General features: G+C 43.5%; 1 protein-coding gene across 1 annotated transcript in view; it reads left to right on the top strand.

Moving 5' to 3' along the window:
- The window catches only part of GNA13 (G protein subunit alpha 13), a 44,284-nt gene continuing 23,818 nt past the window's right edge, over positions 5,671 to 26,136 (top strand). Inside the window, exons 1-2 of the mRNA XM_003357998.4 lie at positions 5,671 to 6,277; positions 9,044 to 9,270. Coding sequence (XP_003358046.1) covers positions 5,995 to 6,277; positions 9,044 to 9,270 — 510 coding nt within the window. The 5' untranslated portion in view covers positions 5,671 to 5,994. The remainder of the gene's footprint in view (positions 6,278 to 9,043; positions 9,271 to 26,136) is intronic.

Raw genomic sequence — 26,136 nt, 5'->3', positions numbered from 1 at the left:
TCTTGGCTCTGGGGAAGCCAAGCTGCCACAGTCTAACAAAGGCCACGTGGACCACTTCTCTGTGTCCCCGTGTGAGCTCTTACTGCTTCACTGGTCAACTCATCTTGGCATTTATCCTTGGGCAAAGGCTAGGTCTAGAGGCCATGACACGTGATACTACCTGGCTAGCCAGCTAGCCACAAGCATGGTTCCTGGAAGCAGCAGGCCCAGGCCTGCTAGTCCAGGTTCTAAGGAAAAGTGAACTGCTGCAGCTGGATTGGGAGCAGAGGATTTTAAGACACAGGAATCAACTGAGACTTCGCACACTGAAACCTCTTTGGAGAAACGGAATGAATGTTACAGGACCTTGACCTGTTACAAGCAAGGGGCAGCCCATCGACAGGCAATAAAATATAAAAAGTATCCCTCATCTCGAAAAGCTTTAAGGGGAAATCAAGGGAAGAGACTGAGCGGGATGTTTTGAGATTCCCAGAAAGCATCTCAGATTTACAAGCAAAGCCTTGTGTTTAGTGTTATATAAATAGACTGCCCATAAATCCGGCCGATGCAGTAAGCAAGGTGTAAGTTTCTCCAAGCGGAGAAGCTTCGGAGAAGCTGAGTGAGGTCACAGCTGGTCAACCGCAGCTCTCCGATCCTTCTTGGAGGCTGAGAAAAATACAATCAGTAATTAAGGCCATGTTTCCCATTAATAATGACAGCAACAAAACCCACCAACAACGCAGCTCCACATGCCGAGTTTCCGACAAAGCTTTCCACATGAGAGGCTTGTTCTGGGAAGGGCACCATCACCGTTCATTTACCAAAAAAGTTGCCTTTCCCTATTGAACTCACGTGTTGGGAACATCTGGGGCTTAGGCCAGCCCGTAAATATTGCCAGAAGTGTGGCTCCTCTTTTTTTATTTCTACATCAACCACCTGGAACATTTTACAAACCAGAGGCTGAGCTCCATCACAGCAGATCTTACCAGAATCAGCCTAAGAGCTGGTAAGCCTTAAGGTGGCAGTTAGCGCAAAAGGGGCTGGGAAAACGGACCAACCAACCAACCAACCAATAAACAAACAAACTTAACTACGGGGCTCTGTGGAGCCCCATGGTTAAGTACAGTTAGCTCCCTGTTTCTTAAATTTGATCTTCAGGCACCTGGGCACTTGGCAGCGGTGGCAGGGGGTGGGGGGTGGGGGGGATGAGAGGTGGGTGGTGGTTGGAGCACCGCCTGGATTTTGGCATATCAGAAGGAGCACTGGATTCAGACTCAAAAGTGGGGGCAGGGGGATTTCTCTTTTGGCTCTGCAACTGGCCGGGCTGGATGAGGTTTTGAGTACAAAAGGTTTTCTTTCCTTCGGCTTCCTCCTGCTATGGGAGCGAGGTGAATACTGGGTGTTCCTGGTCAGGCTATTGTAAGCGGAAAGTGAGATAAAATAGGTCAAAGTGCTTTGGGGCAGTTAAAACATCACACACACACACACACACACACACACACACACACACACAACTCTAAGGGATTTGTATTATGGCAGGTCTAGGGAATTCCCTTCCTTTTCTAGTACAATAAAGGAAGGTAATGGCAAGTTGATGGCTATTTTATTTATAAGAAAGAATTAGAATCCACCTACGTAATGATGAGGAGGAGACAGAACAGAGCCACGCAACCCCAGATGTGTCATCCTCCTTATTAGAAAAATTAACACACCATTCAACCATCAAGTAATGGTGACTGATTTTTAAATAAACATATCTAAACGGGTGTCGTCCTGTCCTAGGAGGGAGTAGTCATTTTGGAAGGCGAAGCACTTATTTAAATTATATCTTCCCATCATTCCAAAAAATGTTTTATACTCCTCTCTTGGAATTGTTCCTAGAGCCTCTGGCACATTCTTTTGAATACATCTGAGGGTGACAAATTTTTGTCCTTTGCGGATAACACTGATTTGGGTAAGCAGCCCAACGTTTTTTTGGCACGAAGTTTGGTAAACGAGCTAAGTAATGCCACTTGAAAACAAAACCTTTTTTTGGAAAAACAAACAAACAAACAAACAAAAAAAGTGACTATAAGATAGGAAATCTTCTTTCCAACAGAAAAATTTTCGCTCTGTTCCAACAGAAAATTATGAATAGATTTCAGGAATTGGCAGTATTGCTAGAAAGGGCCCGTTCCATCCTCAGGTGACCACATCCGAGGAGAAAAGCTGTTTGGAAATGTGTTTCTACATTTTTAGTCACACCTTCATTATTTATCTAGCAAGATTGTTGGCTACCTCGATTCCGGAAGGAAAAGAGCATTGCAACTGACTGTTTAATCATTTTATCACGGCCGCTGCAGGGCATCTGAATCCCTCATTTGCATATGGATTACCTGGCTAACAGTACAGATGCTTCCAATGAAGTCACTTCTGGGCCTATTGGAAATAGGAGCACCCAGCAGATCCAATTCCAACCAAGAGGTCATTCCCTTCAAAAGTTTGGATTTTTTTTTTACTTCAGTTATGAAACTGTTTATCCGAAAATTAAAGTATCATTAACTAATGTCATCCCAATGTAACCTGAACCAAGAGCTACGATAGATTTGCTTCTGGTGCAAATAATTTAAATTGTTAGCACTGTTTTAAACTAAACATAACCACACTTTCATTCACTGAAGATCGCCCACTGTGGGTGCCTCAATGTTAAATGATGTCAATGATTTCTTTTATGGAAAATATTGTTTTCCCTACCTCATTTTTTTTTTAAGTGGGGGTGAAATTCACATAACATTAAATTCATCATCTGACCATTTTAAAGTGTACAATTCAGGGAGTAACCTGGTGGCTTAGCAAGTTAAGGATCTGGCATGGTCACTGCTGTAGTGCAGGTTAGATCCCTGGTCCAGGACTTCCACGTGTCTCAGGCATACCAAAAAAAAAAAAAAAAGTACAATTTGGGGGCATTTAGTACATTCACAATGTTCTGTGAATTAATCATTACCACTGTCTGGTTCCTAGACATTTTCATCACCCAAAAGAAGACCCTGTATCTACTTCTCTTTTTTTTTATTTTCTTCTTTTTAGGGCCTCACTATATGGAAGTTCCCAGGCCAGGAGTCCAACTGGAGCTGTAACTGCTGGCCTCCACCACAGCCACATCAATGCCTGATCTGAGCTGAGTCTGTGACCTACACTACAGCTCACGGCCACACCAGATCCTTAACACACTGAGAGAGGCCAGGGATGGATACTAGTCAGATTTGTTTCCACTGAGCCACGAGGGGAGCTTCCAGGAAACCATGCATGTATTAAGCAGTCACTCCCCATTCCTCCCTCCCCTGGCTCCTGGCAACTCCTAACCTGCTGTTTACATGGATTTGTCTATTGCAGGTATTTCATAGAAATGGAACTTTACAATATGTGGCTTTTTTGTGACAGGCTTTTTCATGTAGCATAATGTTTTCAGGGCTCTTTCATGTTGTAGCCTGTATTAGTACTTCATTTCTCTTTATGGCTGAATAATTGCATTGCCTGGATGTACATTTTGTTTTTCCATTCATCCACTGATGGATATATGAGTTGATGCCCCCTTTGGGCTATTCTGCATAGTGCTGCCATAAACCTAGGTGTACAGTTTTTTCTTTGAATGCTTGTTTTTTTTTTTTTTTTTCTTTTTAGGGCCACACCTGTGGCACATGGAAGTCGAATTGGAGCTGTAGCCGCCGGCCTACACCACAGCTCACAGCAATGCCGGATCCTTAACCGGGTGAGCGAGGCTAGGGATGGAACCCGCATCTTCATGGATCCTAGTCGGGTTCTTTAACCGCTGAGCCACAAAGGGAACTCCCTTGAATGCCTGTTTTTAGTTCTTTTAGATATATACCCAGGAGTGAAACTGCTGGGTCATGTGGCAATTCTATGTTTAACTTTCTGAGGAACCGCCAGACCTCTGGCTCATTTATATGCTCACATTTTCAAGGGAGCTGGATTACCAGACAGTTCGAAACAGTTGGACTACTGCAGCCAAAACTCAGGCGAGGCCCGAAGAGATCTCATTTTTCAGAAACATCGATTAGAGCAGCTGGGCCAGTTCTGAGCTAAGCTTGTTCCAACACAAGGTTATAGGCAGGGCTTTGAATAGCTTTCTCTGCTGTTTTGCATGTCACAACATGAACTGGCTGGGCAGGAATACCTTCCTGCCTCCTAGGCATCCTTGGTTCTCCATTACGTTGCACACACTTTTGGAAAAAGAAAAAAAAATATGTTAACTACTTAACTGATAGGCTTCCCTCTTCCTGTTTTCGTAGAATTCAGATTAGCATCTGGAGTCCATATAGAAAGGGTGCTTGGAGGCCGGTGCTAGACCCCTGCCCTGGTTCATCCTTTCATGGGTGGAGAACAGAGCCTCCCAAACACTAGCTGAGGCCACAGAGAGATCTTGCAACCAGGAGAGACGTTTACCCTATATTTTACCTGAAGGCACCACCTAGTGATTCTGGCCCTAACAATCCTTAGATATTAAGAGTTGAACCTACACTACTTTGTATATTGTAGCTTGTCCACCCTGTGGGCTTGGCCAGGACAAGAGGAGATAATCCCACTACAGGCACTGTTTACTGCAGCCAGTTTACTGAGTCATGAGGCTCCTCGGACATTAACCCAACCCAGACAGTGAACTGATTAGCACTGATTTTTAAAATTTAAACCTGTTCCTGAGCCTCTTGGGAGTGCTGACCTCTTTCTTCAGTTTCTGACGCATAGACGTTTCTGAGCCACAGAAGTTCTCATCAAGGAACATTAGGGTTGTACTGCCATAAACGGAGACCACCCCAAAAGCCTTTTTGCACTTAAAACTAGAATACCAAGAATGAAGAAGTTGGCTTTTGGGGGCCAACCCAGCTGTCACTGGTCGCTTGTCTCCTGGCAGCCCTTCAGGTGTCCTGGCCTGAATCTGCTATTAGGATAGGAAAAAAGTCCCTTGGCTGGTCATATCCTCTGTAATCTGGCAGGAAACCTAAAATTTGCCGGCTCTTCTCCTCGGTCTGTTTGCTTATCTGCTTCCTTGTTAGGGAAGAGTCTGCATCACAGTGTCCGGTTAAGGGGGATTTTCACCATGACCTCACCCTACTGCAGCTACATCTTGATTTCAGCAGCTTGGGTTGGAATCCGCATCAATGAGACATCAACAACCCCTCCTCGCCCATCTCAGATTAACATCAACACGAAGTCTTTCTCCTCCAAGAGATGATCTTTGTAGGGCTCAGAGAATACCGAAGAGAGCTGCGGGCCGGTGTTGGGGAGGATGTGAAGATGTTTGGTTAACGTTTTGAGTTTGTGAGAGCAGGATGTCAAGGAAGATACTCTAGGAAAACGCACCAAAAACTTGCCCAACTCGCGCTCGCTCTTTGAATAACATTCAAGCCAATGGCCTCGAAACTAGGAGAGCGAACGATGACAGCCGGCGACCCGCACGTAACCGCGGCGGGAGCGGTTGGGGAACCCAAAGTGCTGCATCTGAGTTCTTCTCTCCGGGCCCCAGCCTCCAGGGCTCCCGGAAGCAGCCCTTGGGCGCGTAAGTGGGTGCAGCTAATTAAAGGGAAACAGAAAGGCTGGCTCTGCAAGGCGCCCAGCCCGAGATCACATGAACACAAGGCCCCACCCCTTCAACCCCTCCCCGCGCGCGCCTGACGGCGGCCGCGAATTCACAGTAGAACGTGATTCTCCGGCCCAGCGCACGGGTCGGAGGAGCCGCCGCGGCGTGCGCGCGCGCCCCCGGAGGCAGCGGGCACGCGCACGTCCCCCGGGCCACCGCCCCTCCCAGGCCCGCCCTCCTTCCCTCCCTCCCTCCCTCCCCGGCTCGCCTGGCCCGCCCTGCGAGTCAGTTCGCTGGTTCCCTCCCTCCCCCGGCGCGCTCGGGTCGCCACTGCGCTCCCCGCCCTCGAGCCGCGGTGCCGGAGCCGCCCGCCGCCCGAGGAGGAGGTGGAGGGAGCCGGAGGGGCCCGCCGAGGCGGCGGCGGCGGCGGCGGCGGCAAGATGGCGGACTTCCTGCCGTCGCGGTCCGTGCTGTCCGTGTGCTTCCCCGGCTGCGTGCTGACGAGCGGCGAGGCCGAGCAGCAGCGCAAGTCCAAAGAGATCGACAAATGCCTGTCGCGGGAGAAGACCTACGTGAAGCGGCTCGTGAAGATCCTGCTGCTGGGTGCGGGCGAGAGCGGCAAGTCCACCTTCCTGAAGCAGATGCGGATCATCCACGGACAGGACTTCGACCAGCGCGCGCGCGAGGAGTTCCGTCCCACCATCTACAGCAACGTGATCAAAGGTGCCGGGCCGGGGTCGGAGCCGGGGGGCCGGGGGCCGGGGGCGGCCGCGGGCCGGCGCGGGACCGGGCACCGCCCTCGTTCGCTCAGTCCCCGGAGTAGAAACGGGCCCGGCGGGCGGGCGCGCGGGAAGGGGGCGCGCCCCGGGCACCGACCCTGCCTGCCCGGGGTGCCCTTGCCCCCAGCGGAGGGGATGCCTGGGGGTGCCCCTTTTCCCTCTTGCTGCGGGGCAGGGATCCCGGCTGGCCCCCCACCCCCCACTCCGTCGCTGGCCTCGCCCCCTGCGAGAAGGGAAGTGAAGGGAGCCGGGTGCCGGGAGTGCGGGGTGCCCCCTCCTGTCTTCCCTCCTCCGGACGAGGCAGCAGACCCGAGAGCCAGCCCCAGACCCTACACCCTGACCCCACGCCCCAGCGCTGCCTGCCCAGCCTCGCCTTCCCGGGTGGGTGGGTGCCCGAGTCACATGGGATCGGGGCTGCTCCCACTTCCCTGCTTCCTTGGCCCTTCCAGTGTTCTGGAACCATCGCAATGAGGAAACTTTTGCCCGAGACTCTGGTCAAGGGCGAACGGTGACTGCTCTTGGACCCTTTGGGGCAAGGATATGAAACTTGAGGGTGTCCTGTTTATTGTACTGGCGTCAGGAAAGAGTAGCCCCATTTAGTTAGTCTAAAAAAGTTCGCAGCGGTGGTTTTTCGCCCGGGTGTCACGGTGGGGCAGGATGTTTGCCTGTAATCACTATGCAACACGTTCCACTCTCCTTTTGCTTAGTAACTGGGGGCCGGAGGGAAGGGGTACCACCACTTGCTTCTACTACTTAAATTAAACTGTGTGTTGATAATAAAGAATCTTTGGCCTAGAAGTGATGCAGAGCCTGTACAAGTTGAGTCAGTGAATCAGTGTCGGCTCTGCTTCTGTTTGTCAGTATTTTTTAAGTTAGATTAAGCCTTGTTAATAAGTGAAAAACGCACAAGAACTTTATTTCTGGTCTTTCAAAGAGCTAAGAGAAGAGGGATTTTATTTTTGTCGTTTGAGTGTTAATTAGCACTTCATTTTCTTTGTATCATATTTTCTACTTTATAAAAGGCATTTGCCAAAGTTGCGGTACGGAGTCTGGTACTTCAGGTGTGTCAGGATTCTCTCTGTTGCATCTGGGTAGCAATTATCTAGGAGTTCGCTATAGATTTCAAGCTTTTCCAAGCAGCATTTTTTTGAGTGGGATTTTTTTGTTGTTCAGGAAGTGCTTAAGTTACTCTCTGGTGTCACTTTTTTTTCTCCCAGGATTGAGTAGAGGAAAACTGCTTGGGGGGGGGGGAAGGGGAAGCTTTGTGAAGCTAATAACGGGGGAGAGCACTGCGCCAGGAACTCATAGACCACAGCCAGCCCTAGTACCTCTGCAGTTAAGTTATTAAAAAAAACCGGTTGTATTTATCCCTTCTTAACGTTTAGTAGTGCAACATTAATTGAGGTGTCTTTCAAAGCCGAAGACTCTGCCTAACCAGGCTCTAATTGAAGGTACCTTTGTATACCGATGCCCAAACTTAAGGAGTTCTGTCAGTGAATAGTTAACATGTTAACTGATTATAAGCCAGCTAAATAAACATCTGGCCCTGTTTTGTTTTTCATGTTTTGGTTTTTTTGTTTGTTTGTTTTGTCATTTTAGGGCTGCACCCATGGCATATGGAAGTTCCCAGGCCAGGGGTCCAATCTGAGCTATAGCAGTTGGCCTCTGCCCCAGCCACAGCTACAGCTATGCCAGATCTGAGCCACATCTGCGACCTACACCACAGCTCACGGTAACACTGGATCCTTAACCCACTGAGCAGGGCCAGGGATCCAACCTGCGTCCTCATGGATACTAGTCGGGTTCGTTTCTGATGAGCCACGACAGGAACTGTACCTGGCCCTCTTTTAACACCTGGTTCTCAATGTGCTCTGACTTCTAAGTGTGACCTACTTTGAGCCTTGATTATGAGATGAAGTCACTAGCCATCTACTTTTTTGAGTTGGCATGATCAGAAAATTGACAGCCAAACAGTTTTTCAGTTATCCAAACAAGTGACCTAAGAGCCATGTGATTATTGAGAGGGACTAAAAGTAACAGCTTAATGATAGAAATAATGGGTTTGAATTAATCACCATGAGTTTGAAATCTCTGTTTTTATACTGTTTTTGCAATTGGTCTTCCTCCTTTTAGGGAAGTCTAACTAAGGCCATCGTGTGCCTCACACTGATTTAAAGCTTGGTATTGGGAGTTTTTGAGTTTTGAATGTTTCCTGGAAGACTCAGCGTTGGGCTCAGCCGGTGCTCGGGGACCAAATAGGCCACAGGGCGACATTGTTTGTTGTTGACATTTCATAAATAAATATCTCTTTGAGGGACTCAGAAAACCTTGCAGATCCTTCTTCAGAGCCTGGACGTGCAGGCTGTACGTACAACTTTATCGTTTCTTTTTCCTTCACTAGTTTTGGTTCTCTGGTGACAACATTCTACGCAGAACTTACTTTATAAATGAGAACATGTTAAAATCCTTCAGGAAGTACTTGTGGTAATTGCATGTGCTTTTCAAAGCTCTGATTTTATGACTGTGAATAACAGTTTTTTTACACTGAGAAATTACTCTACTTTTGACTGTTAGTCTTCATTTTTGGAGGCACTGGGCCTGGAGTTCTCAAGAAGTTTAAGGAAATAATACTGGAGTCAAATCTCTTGAGAATATCTAATGACTTTCCTCATACCTTTTTTTTTTTTTTTTTTTTCTCCTCCAAATGAAGGTATGAGGGTGCTGGTGGATGCTCGAGAGAAGCTTCACATTCCTTGGGGAGATAACTCAAACCAGCTCCATGGCGACAAGATGATGGCCTTTGACACTCGCACCCCCTTGACCGCCCAGGGAATCGTGGAAACTCAAGTTTTTTTGCAGTATCTTCCTGCTATAAGAGCTTTATGGGCAGACAGTGGCATACAGAATGCCTATGACCGGCGTCGAGAATTTCAGTTGGTAAGAGATTTGTTTTTTTAAATGTCGTGATTCTAACACACCTTTTTCACTGACTTCCACAATGTCATGTATCTATCCAGAATTTTAGCCTTAGAAATTTGGGATTGCTATATAGATGGGCTTTTTAAACTAAGCAAGGTGAAAATAAGGCAAACCCCATAGTTTTGGTGAAGCTGTTATAACTAGTTGGTTATTTTTCCTTTTTGAAAGTAAGGTCATGATGATTTTCTTAGGTGCTTTCATCTAGTTTTGTTCTACTTTTAAAAGTAATTTCTTCCCAATTGTAGCAACAGTATTGATCTTTACAAAAATTTGATCTTTTGCTCTTAGATTCAGAGTTCAGTAACTGAATCTAATTGTTCATATGTGCTTGTTCATCCTTGGAGGTATTTATTTCATCATACACATTAATATTTAAAGGGATTAAAATCTGTAATAATGTTTAAGTCATTGTTTTTGTATATTTGAATGTCATGAGTTTTTTAGAAGACTTCTAAGCACATTTTACAAAATGCACCTTCTTAAAAAACAAAATCTGTTATTATTATTATTATTATTATTATTTTTTTTTTGGTACCTGTTTCACATGGGAAGCACCTAGAATTTATTTTGCATTTATTATTTCTACTTTGTCTCAGTAAGACTCCTTGTAAAACTTTGTACCTATTACACAGCATTAAAGACAGAGTGGAACCTAAAAGATCTGATCTAGGTTAAAGATACAAAAATAATAATTGAATTAGATTTTTTTTTTTAAATCAAGTGTTTTGTAATTTAATTGTGAATGCTTCAATTGTATTCAGGGTTTTATTTGCCAAAGACCGGAAAGATCCCAGGAATGATAGCAATCTAGACCGCATGCAGTTTGGAAGGCGTTCAGATTTGAAGTGTTTTACTGTAATGTGATCAAAATAAAGTGACAGTTAAAAGTAAAACTGCTTAGAAAGTTGTTTGATGTCACTGGCATTAAAGCGATTCACATTCATGGGTGTGGCTACGGAATGACATACAGCCAGCAGTCTTTGCTATTACAGTGTGTGCTCAGTCTTCGCTATTAGAAGTTTGAGAAAAGTGCTCATGAGAGCTTTTGATAAGACTAAGATTTGTGTCTTTATGTTCTCTGAATTATGGATTTCATGTGTATCAAACCCCCAGCACTTGATTATGTACTGCCTTGTATAGTTCTCTTTGGCATATCTTGTTGAGTAATTGAACAGTTAAAGCAGGGCGGAGACTGCCTCACGTAATTGTTAAAATTGAGTTGCTGGCAGCATTATATGTTGAAAATTATGAATTTAACTTGAGAAGTGACCTCCATCTACTTCTCTGGCTTGGAGTTAATTTTTGTCCTCCACACACCCCTTCTCATCTCCCTTTTTACCCTCCGTCCTGTTTTTAAGTGCTGGGCTGCTTATTTTTTCTTCAGAATTCATTTTCTTAGGAAACCACACTTTGCACTGTCAGTTTTCTCAGGATGTTATTCATCATTCCAAGTCAGGAAAGAAACATCCATCTGCAGTAGCACACGTTACGTGTTGATTCAGTGAATAAACAAACGACTGTACTGTAAAGAGCTCTGTGGGAAAGTTCCGTTAAGTCCATTGAGTTGAAGTTGGGCTTCACTTGACACTTCTTGAGTTTGAACGTTCACGTCTTACCATCTCATTGTCATCCCTGCTGAGAACGCATTCCCAAGGATTTATTCGCCATTGAGCATGAATCAGTAAAACCATTCAGGGCAAGGACCTGCAGGTTCTTAACTTGAGGCAGCTGATGCTTTTAGAGCAAAGAAGGCTTCAAGGACGAGGAGAGACAGTTCCAGAAATACATTTTTCCTGATAAAAAGTAGAGACACAAGAAAGGAACAGGGAGAAATCCAGTTTTAAGCTTCCGGAGGACAGAGGGCTTTTCCTGTGTGTACCCTCTGCATTGGTGGTGGTACCTGGCACGGGTGGTAGGTGCTCAGTTATTGTGTTTGGTTAATGGCCTTCTGGATGTTCTGCTTGGCCTTGGCAGTCTCTTCAACACTGGGAAGGCGGTTTTGCTCCTGGAAATTTTTCCCCAAAGTCTTCCTCTTTCCTTCTCTTGTCTACACACCCAAGTCCCCAAGTCCTGTCTCTTCTGCCCCTGGAAAGTCTCTGGTGTCATTCGCTCCTTCCCACCTTTCCATTATTATCCTAGTACCACTTGCTTGGACTCTCAGGTAATCTTGTTTGAACATAGGTGGGTTTGCTCAGAAAGCGTTGCTTATTCTCCATTGCTTCCAAAACAGAGTTCAGCCTCTTTATGTGAGTCAGGACTTACCTACAATTCCAGTTTCATTAGACTACTTCGCGTACCCTCCTGGAGCCTTTCGAATCCCCCATGCCCTAATTTTCTGCCTCCGTAACTGTCTTCACAAAGTCCCTCTGCTCGGATTTGTCATTCCTGTATCTGCCTGTGAGGTCTTCCCCTTCACTTAGGATAATGCTCCTCAGATTTTAATGTGACTGCATGTGGTCCATGGACCCCTTGCATCGGGTGCAGCTGGAATACTCAGCTTAAACAGAACAAGATGCATTTGCCTAGCCTCAGGAATCTGGGAGGGGACCCAGGGTCTGGATTTGTAGCAGACATCCAGCCTCAGGTGGATTGGGTGGGTCTGCTCCATGCCCACAGTGCTCTGGGTCCTGAGCTCTCTCCTGTGAAGCTCTCCCCAGTGCTTCCTGCGGGGATGCGTCTCCGTAGCCTGCATGCGGCTGACCCTCATCGAGTGCTTCACCTAGTGTTCCAGGTCTTTGTGTGTGGGTCTTCCTCTAATGCAGAATCTCCTTCCATCTGCCTTTTTTTTTTTTTTTTTTTTTTTTTTTTTTTTTGTCTTTTTCTCTCTCACTAGCATAGGGCCCTCTGTATGCTAATTGTTAATTTTCTAGGAGATGGGAAGTTGTTGTATTCCAGAATCAATTTTTCTTTTTTGTTACATTTAACAATGTAATATATTCTTGAATCTTGAGTAGAAAAAGGAAACATCAGGGGAAATGGGAGGAGTTAGCAGATAAAACAAATTTAGCTTTTTGGTTTCAATTAACACTTGATTATTAAACTTAGTAATGCAAATTGAAACGTGAAAAGAGCTTTTAAGTTTCTCTACGGCCTTTTTTGCTTAAGATGAATGACTGCTCTTTAATCAGCTTTGGGGACAAGGGTAGGGTAGCACAGCTTAGGTTTTTAGCAGGCCATCCGTTTGTTAGTAATAACTTTAGATGCAAACATGAATGTTCTCATTCCCCAGTTGCCAAAGGCAAACATTTCCTTTTCTGGTTAGTTTCATTGTGGGTGAGCTAAATAGCGTACTGTGTGGAAAAAGAAAAATCTGAAGCTTCATGTTCTTGTTATAGCACGTGCTGCCTTTCTTCTTCTTACAAACTAACACACTGAGGATAATATATCCCAAAAAGTGGTCTCATGTGAGTCGCAATTCAATATCTGTAATGCTCTGCTGTAGCTGTACGTTCCTGATAGCCTGCCACGGTGCTGAGGGGCACCCTCTCCTTAGAGAAGCTTTCATGACCATAACCAGGGAATTTGCTAACTTAAGTGACTGGAGAGCTGGGAGTCAGAGGTTGGCTGGAGAACAATCCACCTAGAGAGAGATAGCAAAACTAACAAAGTGGTTGGGCATCACCGCCAATTCGGTTTCTTTGGAATGTGTAATATACAGTTACTTATTCAGGAATATAGGCAAAGTGTATAGAGCAGGTTGTACAGGACGAGGGAGTGTGTGACACCCGTGTGAGCCCTCCTGTGTTCCGTAACACTTTGACGTTGTCAGCATTAATGCAGCTTCCTGTAATGACCAGTCTTCTTTGCAGTTCCTCTAGTCAGAACTGTTGTCTTTGTCATCCTGGTACCTGCAGTTGGACTTAATTTTTTTTTAACTCAAGTAGTACATTTTGTTCTCGGTGATAGTTACACTTCTTCAAGCAGATGAGCTAATTTTTTCATTAAATAGAGCTGCCCTTCAGTCTGTTTGACAGAGTAACTACTTAGACTCATGCATTGGCTGTGAAAAGGAGCTGAGTGCTAAGTAAAACCGGAACTTTGAGCTAAAATATTTATTTGCACTGCAGCATGGATTTGAAATACTTTAGAGTTAGGGGCATTTGTTTGTTCCTTAGGATTTGCTTTAAAGGGTGAATTATTATCAGTTGTAAACTATTTTCATGTTTCTGTTGTAGAGGAATTTGATCCATTTTCTTTATGAGTAAAATAAAAAAAGGACTTTAAGTTGCTAAAAACCTACTCATTCTAGGCTTAGGGCAAAACCTTTCAGCCTATATAACAAGGATTATATATTACATTATAACTTTTAAAGATTTGAAAGTTTAGGTCTCTATAGAATTTGTTTTCGGTGAACTTTGATCAGCTGTCAAAATGATGATATTTTATCTCAGCTTTGGGAACCCAAAGCTGGGCTACTGTTGACATTAAAAACAAAGAGGCTATTTTGGCATGTGTTACAGTTTTAATACAACTTTTTGAGATTGTGTGTCTGTGCGTGTAGCACATATCATGCACACATAAGTATATCTCCTGATGTGTTGTATCAAGTTGGCATGTGCATGTTACATCCTTTTATTTTTGGTAGAAGCCTGACTAGCTGTGATATGTCTGAGCTCTAGGTGCTGAAGAGGAATTATAAAATACTGTGCTGCTTTTTATGTTACCTTTTATTGCTATTCTTTACCAGAGCATGGACCTAAACTGGGAGAAAGTTTTGTGAACTTGCTTTTTTTTTTTTTTTGTCTTTCTGCCTTTTCTAGGGCTGCTCCCGCCACACGTGGAGGTTCCTAGGCAAGGGGTCTAATTGGAGCCATAGCCACCAGCCTGCACCAGAGCCCCAGCAACTTGGGATCCAAGCCATGTCTGTGCCCTATACCACAGCTCACTGCAACGCCGGATCCTTAACCCACTGAGCAAGACCAGGGATCAAACCTGCAACCTCACGGTTCCTAGTCGGATTCCTTAACCACTGAGCCATGACGGGAACTCCATTGTGAACTTGCTTTTTTAAAAAGTGTGATGGCCAAAGTATCCTCTATGCGTTGAATAGTCCCTGTTCATCTTTCACAGGTAGCAGCCCAACCAATTTGCTATGTCTTGTCATGTTAGCCCAAAACATGTGCTCATTTTCCTCCAGTAAATTAATTCAAGTGCTGAAAATTAATTGTATCACTTTTTAATACCTTATGATTTATAAAAATTGCTTTGTACTTTTCAAAGTACATTAATTATTTCTATCACATACATTATCATTTAATCCTTAAGGGAAAAAAAAAGACAATATGGGCTCATTTCACAGATTAAAAAAATTCAGAGGCAGAGCATTTCCTTCAGATTACGGAGGTAGTAATTGATGCTGGGACAGACCCTAGAACCTCCATCTGCTGACTCCTGGTTTGCAGGGCTGGCTGCTAAACCATTTTGCAAGCACTTAAAGAGTTCTGTCCCTGGAGCATTCTTTCTGTTCATTCCCAGCCTCTTCTGACCAGTACTCATACACTCAAAGAGGAAACACTCCCCTCGTAAGTTCTAGCACATTCTGTTAAATATGTAAGGTTTTCAGAAGAATACATAGTGTCACTCTGAATGCACACAGCTCCTTTTATGTTCTGGACTTTTCATGATATCCTTGTGTCATTCTTTTCTTACTTTTATTCACTTAGATTATGGTTGTGGTGGTAATGATCCTCGTAGATGCGGTGGGGGTCTCCTGTTTTGAAGTGGAACGTACGGTTTATCCTAACCACCGTGCATCGTGGTGAAAGCTGTTTGAGTGTTCACCTCCTTGAAAACTAACTACTAGTGACCCTTAGCTGATGTTTCATCAGCAAATACAGTTTTTAATGTACCCTGAAAAGTGGACGTTTTATGTCAACCACTTGTCTGAAGAGCAGCCATATATATTTTTCTAGGTAAAGGACATTTGGAAATTGGCACATATCTGGTGTACAGTTGCCCAGACTTGCTTTTGGTTTGGAGAAAGGCATATCAGAGCACTTTTATTGTTTTTTTTGTTGTTGTTGTTTTGTTTTTATGAATTCCTTTGCAGTGTTTCTCGTGTAGTTAGTTGTCACAAATTTCATTCTGCTTATGAGCTTTTCAGATTGTAGTTTGTTGCAGATTTTTGTTCCGTTTAGAAAGGACCCATTTCTGAGAATTAACGGTTTTTTTAAATATCCTTGTTTGAAAGTACTTAGTTTTTTCTAGCTGTATGATAATAATTCACTTTAGTTTATGTCATGAACTTTTTTCCCCCCAAGAGATTTTGTTAACATCCACATTATTAAAATGGACTGATATGGATCAAGGAAATAGTTTTGTTTTGAAAACTGGACTTTAGTGGCCTTGGCTAAATTTACCAGTCTCTTTCAGAGACAGTAGTTGCTTATCTTTTCAAATCCAGTCTCTCTTATTTCAGCATAACAGAAAGGATTTTTAAATCAGTGCAGTGGGTGAACTTTGTCATCCACTACTACTCTGCAGTAGATGCAGAATCTTTAGTAGAGTTAGTCTTCACTGATTTACTGTGGTTTTTGGTCTAAGTCATAGGACTTGTGTATTTGGTTTTGCTACGTGAATCTTTACTGTGTATCTTCCAAACAAATTAGAAAATAACCATGTTCAGATTAATTGATGTATTTTACTTACTGTAAAACACTTTTACAAATGGTTTTCACCTGGTGACCTTAAAATGTGATGGGGTTTTCTGCTGAACTGTGAAATAAAGTCAAACTAGATGGCCAGACAGAACTCTTGTCCTGGTTCTGCCATTTGCTGTGTGAGCTTGAGCAAGTCCCCCAGCCTCTCTCTGTCTGTAAAACGGGGATAGTTCAACTATTGCTATTCATTGTTGTAGGGATTGCATGAGGTAATTCATGCAAAGCCTTTGTCACAGTGCCTGACACATATGAACTGTTCTGTCATTATCCATTAATTTTTCCAATATGCCATATGCACAAACCATAAGTAGTTTTCTGAAACGTAAAGCATTGTGAGCTTTGGTTGGATTAGCTCTCTGAACTTGATTTCCAGTATAAAGATTCCAGATTGTAAATAATGCAGAATATGGCTTGCATTCTTTTTAGGCCATTTGGTATCTCTGATGAAGGTAGTCCATCAAAGAGAGGTTTGAGGTTTTCATTGCTGCATTGGTTCTTGCTTCCTTTCTAATGTCACTTTGCTTGATTTTCAGATTGAAAATTCATGATGTGGTTCTTCATAGTACCCTTTTAACATCTTGCGATGATGGGGATGATATCGTCTCAACTTTTAATGTTAGAAACATTAACGCCAAGTATTCCAGCACAATGTCCATCTGAAAGTCAGCTCTCTCTACTTATTTTATTTTTTATTAATTTTTTATTTATTTTTATTTTTATTTTGTTTTTGTCTTTTGCCCTTTTCTAGGGCCGTTCCGGCGGCATATGGAGTTCCCAGGCTAGGAGTCTAATCGGAGCTGTAGCCACCAGCCTACACCAGAGCCACAGCAACACAGGATCCGAGCCACGTCTTTGACCTGCACCACAGCTCACGGCTACGCTGGATCCTTAACCGACTGAGCAAGGCCAGGGATCGAACCCGCAACCTCATGGTTCCTAGTCGGATTTGCTAACCACTGCACCACAACGGGAATGCCTCTACTTATTTTAGATTGACTGTTTTTCTTGTACGTGAATTACCGTACTGACCCAGATTAGCTGGTTTTACCTTTATCTTGCACTGTATTGGCTGTATATTTTCCATTTATTTGACAAATACATAAACTCTTTAAAAATTAGGCTTAATCTGTCTTTCTGTGATGTGAGGTAAGTTCTGAAAGCCCTTTGCTGACATATTCATTTTAAACAATATTTTTTAAATGATGTGTCTATGTCTTTATGGCTAGTCCTCAATTACGTTTTTAAATGATTTTTAGGGAAGTTTCCATTGTGGCTCATCGGTAACAAGTCTGAGTAGTATCCATGAGGATGCTGGTTCAACCCCTGGCCTCGCTCAGTGGGTCATGAATTGTGCCATAGGTTGCAGACATGGCTCGGATCTGGCATTGCTGTGGCTGTGGTATAGGCTGGCAGCTATAGCTCTGATTGGACCCCTAGCCTGGGAACTTCCATATGCTGCAGGTGTGAACCCTAAAAAGCAAAATAAATAAATGATTTTTAGCACATTGAGAATTTTCAGGACTCAAATGTAATGAAAATCACAATGCTTTGAAAATAGTAAACTGTTTTATAGATGTATGGTGAAACTAACCAGTATTGTTCTTTCCCATTTTCAATATGAGATTTAAAGCTGGAATTAGTATTTAACTGTTTGGAGACTGTGCTCCTGAAACCCTTTAGATGTGTAGTCCAAATCAGCCAAATCGTTCTCTTCCTGCTGGAGGCCTGGTGAGATAACCTTGGCATGGGTGCAGGTGTCCCACCGCTCCCACTGAATGTGCTGGCTTTTTTCCCCCTCTCCCTCCACCTGTCCGTCTGCCTCTCTGGCGCCCCCTCCACTTCTACACATGCCTGTTATTCTTTCCCTTTTTTTACCTTTTCTTGTGCCTGCGGCTTGGTGGTGGTCTTGTGAGTACTCGGGTTAAAGAGGGCATTTGGGCTTCTTTTCCATCCTGGAAAAATTCCTTATATTCATAAACTATGAAATGATTTTTGGTTTTTTAGATTTCATGTTACTTTTTGTGAGATATTTAGAACTACTATTTTGTAAAAAAGCCAACTGAAAACAATCAATCTACTAGAATAAAGGAGCAAAATAAACAAATTTCAAATTTGCTCCTCTAAACAAAAGGACCATTTTATTAATTTCGCCATTTAAAGGCAATGCTAGCCAGCGACCAAAACTCTGGTATTATCACGCCCCCCCCCCACCATCTCTTCCCCCCTCACCAAGAAAAATCGCGGTCTTTGGGTTCTTTGAGCCAGTGCAGCTACATTTGGCCTGTTAATAGGACATTTCTCTTTTACTCTTCTAGAAAGGTTAAACAGAAAGTGCTGGAATAATGAATACTGTAGTTTCACTTTCCTTTTCAATATCCTAGTTACAATTTTTCAAACCCTGGGTAATCTATTTAAAATTATTTTTCTTTTAAAAGGACAAACTTCCTCAATAATAATTGTAGAGAGAAGCTATCTTTTTTTTTTCTTTCTTTCTTTTTTTTGTCTTTTTGCCTTTTCTAGGGCCACTCCCGGGTCATATGGAGGTTCCCAGGCTAGGGATCCGAGCCTCATCTGCGACCTACACCACAGCTCATGGCAACACTGGAACCTTAACCCACTGAGCAAGGCCAGGCCCGCAACCTCATGGATTCATTAACCATTGAGTCACGATGGGAACTCCCAAGAGAAGCTATCTTATATCATGTGATTTGCACTTAAATTTCGTAACGTGAAATGTGATTGTTTCCGCTTATTGATATTAAGTAAAAGAAAACCTCATGGAGGCCTCTAGCCGTGAGCAGCTACACTGGCTTCTCCAGGTTGCTGCAGAGGTGCTCTCAGGTCATTTCCTGGCCATCTCACTTCTCGAGGCCTGACAGATGAGAAGATGTACACATGTGTACTTCAGACAGATAAATTGCTATTCAAATGAAAGATGGTCTCTAAATTCATTTTTATCGATTTTTTTAAACCTGAATAGTTGAGTGCTTTATATTCACAAAGCTGCAAGTACCATATGTCCTTGTTGAAATATTTTTAAAAGAGTAATGTGATTTAGCCTGTTGAGTTAAAGTGTTGTAATACAAGTGATTTGCTGTTTTTAATTGGTACTAACTGGCCACATTTGCAGTAAAATTGTCTTCGTTTATCTACAGCCTCAAAAATTATGGGAACGTTACATTGTTGCTGTATAGATTATATACATTTCAGCTTTAGGCTAGGGTAAGGAGATTTATACTTGCTTAATTTTTTTTCTTGACTTTTGAAATTGTTATAATCAAATGTTACAACCAAATTTAAGGTTGGCGATACAGTCTGGTCAGGACTGGTCAGGAATCGGGGTCCCTACCTTTTTGTATTTTGCACATTTGGCCTTCATGTAAGATAACTTTCTTTTGAAAAAGAAGATTCCTGTTAAAAAAAAAATAATTCTGTAGTACTTCACTCTTTCACAGGAGGGTGTGTGTGCCTCTACTTGATGTGTTTATATGTAACCGTCTGATATAATATGAAAGCATGAAGGTTTAGGGCATTACTTTACGAGACCTGTTCATTGTGATAATCTGAATTCTTTTCTCCACAAATGTGAAAAATGAAGGTCACATGTAAAAGGGCAAGAAGGCACATTTCCAGAGGTGTGTTACTCCAACAGGAGTTAAACATGAATGGAAACGTTAACCGGCAGCTTTGAGCAGCCGCTCAGTAGCATGTTACTGAACATCGCCGTGAATGAGTCGGGCACTTTTTCGCAGGCTGGGTTCTTGCTGGCCCCCCGAGGGAAAGTAATCTTTATGCCCAACGAGATGCTGGCTGCAGGAAGCTGTAGTAGACCAGTAAGTGAATAATCCCACATGTGCTAAGTACTCTGAAGGAAAAGAGAAGGAAGCAATGAGAGCACGAGAGGGTGGCTGAAGAAGTGACATTTAAGGTGAGACAGGAGTCTCAGGCGAAGAGAAGGAAAGCCAGGCAGAAGGAGCAGCGTGTGTGCAGGACCTGAGGTGAGGAAAAGCTCGCTGGAGTGTGGAGATTGGAGGGCGGGAGGAGAGAGGGCACTCAACATTAATGGAGAGCCTTTGTCCTGTTGTGGGGGCTGAGCCATCCTAGAGTTAGGAGACTGCGCTGCCATCGCTGGGTGGTGGGCGTGGGGATGCAGAGAGGACTGGGTTCACGGCATGCTGTCGGAACAGCACTGGGCTGCTGGTGGACTGCATGTGAGGAGGGAGAGACATGTTAAGAGTGACTCAGATTTTTGGTGTAATAACCAGGTGCGGGCAGTGGTACTTGTTGCTGAAATGAAAAGACTGAGAAGGAAATTTGAGGGGGGAGAATAAGACTTTAGTTTGGGTTTATGAGGTTTTTGAGATCTCCAGGAGACATACAGCAGGAATCAAGGAGACAGTTGAACACATATGTCTGGGATCCAGAACAGAGCTTTGGCTAGAGGTAGAAACTTAGGAGTTTATATTCAGATGCTATGTAAGGTCTTTAGAATGCATGCAGTTACCTAGGGTGTGGTGAAAAAGAAATGAGGGTTTCAGAGAAGAGTCTTGAGGAACCTGCAGACCATTTGAAACTATTCAGAGGAGATGCTAGCGGAGATGACCAGAAGGGTAGAAGTTCCAGAACATGTAATGCCAGGAAGCGAGGAAAGTGCTTTAAAGAAGAAAAAAAGTGGTCAGGGGTGCTGCGTGCCACTGAGAGGTCCAGTAAGGTGAAGATGGACGTGTCCTTTGATTTTGGCAGCAGAAAGTTGGTGCTGACTGTGGCAGGTGATATGAGGGAGAGGAGCCGAGGAAGTGGAGAAGGTTCGTTTGGAATCAAGCTGACTGTCCTCATTTCCTTTTTGCAATACTCTCAACCCACCTGACTTACTAGGTTGGGTTTTTTCCAAGCCTTTTGAAAGTTGAAGAGTACTCTGTATTTATCTTAACCAGTTTCTTTGAATCTCACTCTCAGAAGAAGAGTTACTATCAGTTAATGGTATTATTAATCTGTTAGGCCAGGCAAACACAAATAATGTGTACTTAATACCATTTCTTATTTAGTGAGGGCAATAACTTAGTGATACAGGATGATACTCTTCATTCCTTTGTTCCTTTAGCAGGCATGTATTGAATACCTGCCCACACTGTTCTGGGATGAGCCTGTCCTGGGGACTCAAGAGCCGTCTGTCTGGGAGTTCCTGTCATGGTGCAGTGGGTTAAGAATCCAACTGCCATGGCTTGGGTCACTGGGGAGGCACTGGTATGGTTTCTAGCCTGGTGCCGTAGGTTAAAGGATTTGGTGTCGGTGCAGCTGCTGCATAGGTCACAGCTGCTTAGATTCAGTCCCTGGCTGGAGAACGTCCATATGCTGCAGGTGTGGCCATTAAAAAAAAAAAAAAAAAAAGGAGTTCCCTTCATGGCTCAGTGGTTAACGAACCTGATTATGAACCATGAGGATGTGGGTTCGGTCCCTGGCTTAGCTCAGTGGGTTAAGGATCTGGCGTTGCTGTGAGCTGTGGCTGTTGTGTAGGCCGGCAGCTGTAGCTCTGATTCGACCTCTAGCCTGGGAACCTCCATATGCCACAGGTGCAGCCCTAGAAGCAAAAAAAAAAGGAGTTCCCGTCGTGGCGCAGTGGTTAACGAATCCGACTAGGAACCATGAGGTTGCGGGTTCGGTCCCTGCCCTTGCTCAGTGGGTTAACGATCTGGCGTTGCCGTGAGCTGTGGTGTAGGTTGCAGACGCGGCTCGGATCCCGCGTTGCTGTGGCTCTGGCGTAGGCCGGTGGCTACAGCTCCGATTCAACCCCTAGCCTGGGAACCTCCATATGCCGCGGGAGCGGCCCAAGAACCAAGAGATAGCAACAATAACAACAACAACAACAACAACAACAACAACAAAAAAAACAAACAAATAACTGTCTGGCCTACCTTCGTGGAGGCTCTCAGTCTAATGAGCAGATAAGTCATCCAGCAGTGGTTGCACACGATAGATAAATGGTGTAGAATACTGCATTTGTAGCTTCTCTGATGAGTACTGCACGATCAGTGTTTACTAACTTAGAAAAGCTCTAGGAGGGCAGGTGGTCCAGTTCACTTCATTTTGTACCTAAAATATAGGTCCATAAAGGTTAAGGTTGTAGCTAGTTTGAGTGCGAGGCTCACACGTGAATACTCCTCTCCCTTACTGCTCTGCATCCCTGTGTCCCTAATAACACAGTTACCCCAGTAGAGACTTAGGAACTGGTATGCCAGGATCCGTGTTGACCTGTTACCCACGTTTGTCAGTATTTCAAACATTCGCAGGCTGCATGTCTTTGCTGTCTGACCTGACTGACTGGGAGATGGGAGGGAGGCAGTTCATGCTCATGTGGGCTCTGGGAGTTTCTCTGCTGGGGAGAGGTTGGCACGAATCACATATGCAGCTGGGAGTGAAGTGATCTGAGTTTTCCTCTCACCTGCTTTGTGATCTTAGGTAGAGAATTACTTTGTTAATTAATGGATTTTAAGATGGGATTTTAAGGTGCAATTGCTGTGCATGAGCATAGAGCTGCACATGCCATCTGGTAGCATTCACAAGGACTTCTGGGTGTTAGGAAGTGCTTTTATAGGGCTCTCCATCAGATAGCAGGGGACATGAAACTATTAAGTCTTAGGTTAGAAGACTGCATATTCTTTTTTTTTTTTTTTTCTTTTTAACTGTCAAGGTCATTTCTTTTTGAATTTGAGAGATTTCTTTATATCCTGTTGGGATTGTATGATTGACCCTTTTCAAAGAAGTATTTTAACTTTGAGGAGTTTTTCAGAGTTCACAACTCTACGCGTTTAGTGTTGTTATTATGTGAAAACTGAAAAACGGAAGTTTTTGTTTTTGTTTTTTAGGGAATTACTTGTAATAGGCTCCAAAATCTAAATGAGCTTTTTCTTTTAATTTAAAATTTAAAAGATGTGTATGTCCGTTGTAGAATATCATCTAGTTAGTCACTGTACCCTCCACCCCAAGTCATCTTTGTTGACATTTTGATGTATTTCCTCCACGTCTTTGAATACAGTATTGGCTGGTAAGTTAAACTTTTCGGTACTTTCTGTACAGTTTTATATCCTGTTCATTTAATGTTGTACCATTAACATTTCCTGGAGGAGGTGATTTTCTCAGAGGACTGGTGAGGCATTCTTCTAGAAATGGATGTGAACTTTTGACTTCTATAGAAAATGCTTTCCTGTATATGTATATCTACTTATGAATAGTGGTGGTGGTAAGTGGTAACATGGGATAAACAATGTAGGAATCAGACCATGTTGCTGCTCTAGTGACCAGCATTGTATGCCATGTCAGAGTTAGCATATAATGCTGTTACACTGTTAAACTCTTTCCTCACATTTAAAATTTATATTTAGTTTTTCAGGGAATAAGATTTTTTTTCCCCCTCTTGATGGTCACACTCGTGGTGTGTGGAAGTTCTTGGGACAGAGACTGAATCCAAGCTGCAGCTGCAACCTGTGCTTCAGCTGTGGCACCACTGGGTCCCCTTTAATCCAGTGAGTGCTTGGTGCCAGGGATTGAACTCATGCCTCTGCAGTGAGCTGCTGCAGTTGGATTCTTAACCCACAGTGCCGTAGTGGGAAGTCCTCAGGGAATAAGATTTTACGAAGAAATGCTGATTGTCATGCCGAAGCCTATATTTTAAAGAAGGGACAGTAGTTCTTACAAGGTTTTGAAAATAATTGACACTTTCTTAAGAAAATAGAACAAGCATCTGTAAATCCTTATTAGACATATGGCTAGGCTTTTTTGCCATCTCTCCAGAGTGAAAATAAAGTCCTTCTGGAGTTCTCGTCATGGCTCAGTGGTTAACGAACCTGACTATCCATGAAATACAGATTCAGTCTCTGGCCTCGCTCAGTGGGTTAAGGATCCAGCATTGCCGTGAGCTGTGGTGTAGGCCAGCAGCTACAGCTCTGATTTGACCCCTAGCCTGAGAATCTCCACAGGCCTCAGGTGCACCACTAAAAAGACAAAAAAAAAAAAAAAAAAGAAAGAAAGAAAAGAAAATGAAATAAAGTCCTTTTTTGTGACATCTGTAGTAAACTATGAAACTGCATTTATATTTTGTGTTATATGTAAATTGGAATTGGGTGACACTATGGGAATACTCTTTGAAAACTAAGGTCATTAGCCTTAAATCATTTTGGTGATAAGTCTAATTAGAAAACTTGATATAAAAAGGAACTTATTAATTTGTGAGCAGTGACAAGAAAAGGGCAGTTTACAAAATAAAGCACTAACTTCTTTCAAAAAATCTGTTATTTCTAATGCTGTGTACTAGTTTGTTTTTATAGCTTATATGCGAGGAAAATCTGAAAACTGTTGAAATTAGAAGTGTCTTTTTTGAAATTCTGTTCAGGCTATTATAAACTATCTTAGTCTGGAAGGGTATTTAATTTGAAAAAGTATTTTCAAAAGTCTGGGTGGTTTATAACTGACCAATTTTGGCTCTTTGGGGAGTTTTTTTGTTTGTTTATTTTTTTTTTGGTCTTTTTGCTGTTTCTTGGGCCCCTCCCGTGGCATATGGAGGTTCCCAGGCTAGGGGTCCAATCGGAGCGGTAGCCGCCAGCCTACGCCAGAGCCACAGCAACGCGGGATCTGAGCCGTGTCTGCAACCTACACCACAGCTCACGGCAACGCCGAACCATCAACCCACTGAGCAAGGGCAGGGATCGAACCCGCCACCTCATGGTTCCTAGTCGGATTCATTAACCACTGCGCCACGACGGGAACTCCTTTTTGGGGAGTTTTGAGTGATGCACATAGAAAATGCGAGCGAGAAATTGTCTAAAGTGCATTCAGTTGGCGTCTTCTTAATTTTGACCTGTGTACGGAGCAAAGGAAAATAGCTTATATATTTCTTAGAATATAAGTAAATACTGTGTTTCTCTTTGTGAACCAAAAAATAGTCATGAGTGGTAGTACTTTTAAGTATACCTTAATGATAAAAATGACAATATTACCCTTATATTAAGTATCTCCTGTGGTCATATGAATACCTTAAGATGTTTTTTCCAGGAGTTCTCGTCATGGCGCAGCAGAAACGAATCTGACTAGGAACCACCAGGTTGCGGGTTTGATCCCTGGCCTTGCTCAGTGGATTAAGGATCCAGCGTTGCCGTGAGCTGTTGTGTAGGTCACAGACCCGGCTTGGATCTGGCATGGCTGTGGCTGTGGCTGTGGCCGGTGGCTACAGCTCCGATTGGACCACTAGGCTGGGAACCTCCATATGCTTCGAGTGCGGCCCTAAAAAGGACAAAAAAGACCAAAAAAAAAAAAGTTTTTTCCAGAGAAAAATGAATAATGTCATTTTTTTTAAAAAGTAGGTCATCTCAAAGATAAGAATAAAATTAGGTCCACTGTGAAGACCAGGCAAAGTGGGTGTTGGAAGGGCACTTAAATGAAAGCAGAAGTGAAGCTGTTCCATGGCAGAAGCCCTGAGACCCAGGAGGAGAATTTTGTGCCTACCCTGTGTGTGAAGCTAGCGAACCTCTTATCATTTCAGCCACATCTTTAGATTGAAATGAAGAGTATGATTCATTAACCAGCTTTAATCCCAAATATTTCCATTTGGTACCTTATTTATATTTGGCATTTGATTTTTGCTGTAAACCTTATATGTAGGTAAAGACGGAAAGACAGGTTATAGAGTCTATTCATAGAATTTTTAAAGGCTTCTTATTTATACGTGGCTTCACCAGAATTTTTTTTTTTTTTTGTCTTTTTTGTTGTTGTTGTTGTTGCTATTTCTTGGGCCGCTCCCGCGGCATATGGAGGTTCCCAGGCTAGGGGCTGAATTGGAGCCGTAGCCACCGGCCTACGCCAGAGGCACAGCAATGCAGGATCCGAGCCGCGTCTGCAACCTACACCACAGCTCACAGCAACGCCGGATCGTTAACCCACTGAGCAAGGGCAGGGACCGAACCCGCAACCTCATGGTTCCTAGTCGGATTCGTTAACCACTGCGCCACGACGGGAACTCCTTCACCAGAATATTTGCAGGGATGAAATTACCAGTGTATTACAAGTACGAGTTAGTGATTTAAAAAAAAAAAATCCTTCTAGGTCACTTTTAAAGGCAAGTTAGTAAGTTTCCTTTTGAGTAAGTTTCTTCAAACGTATGCTTAATGAAGCCTGC

Source organism: Sus scrofa, chromosome 12 (genome assembly GCF_000003025.6).
Source record: "Sus scrofa isolate TJ Tabasco breed Duroc chromosome 12, Sscrofa11.1, whole genome shotgun sequence".
Taxonomy (NCBI): Eukaryota; Metazoa; Chordata; class Mammalia; order Artiodactyla; family Suidae; genus Sus; species Sus scrofa.
The sequence above is the reverse complement of the archived record's forward strand: the minus strand, read 5'-3'. Positions and strand labels throughout refer to the sequence as shown.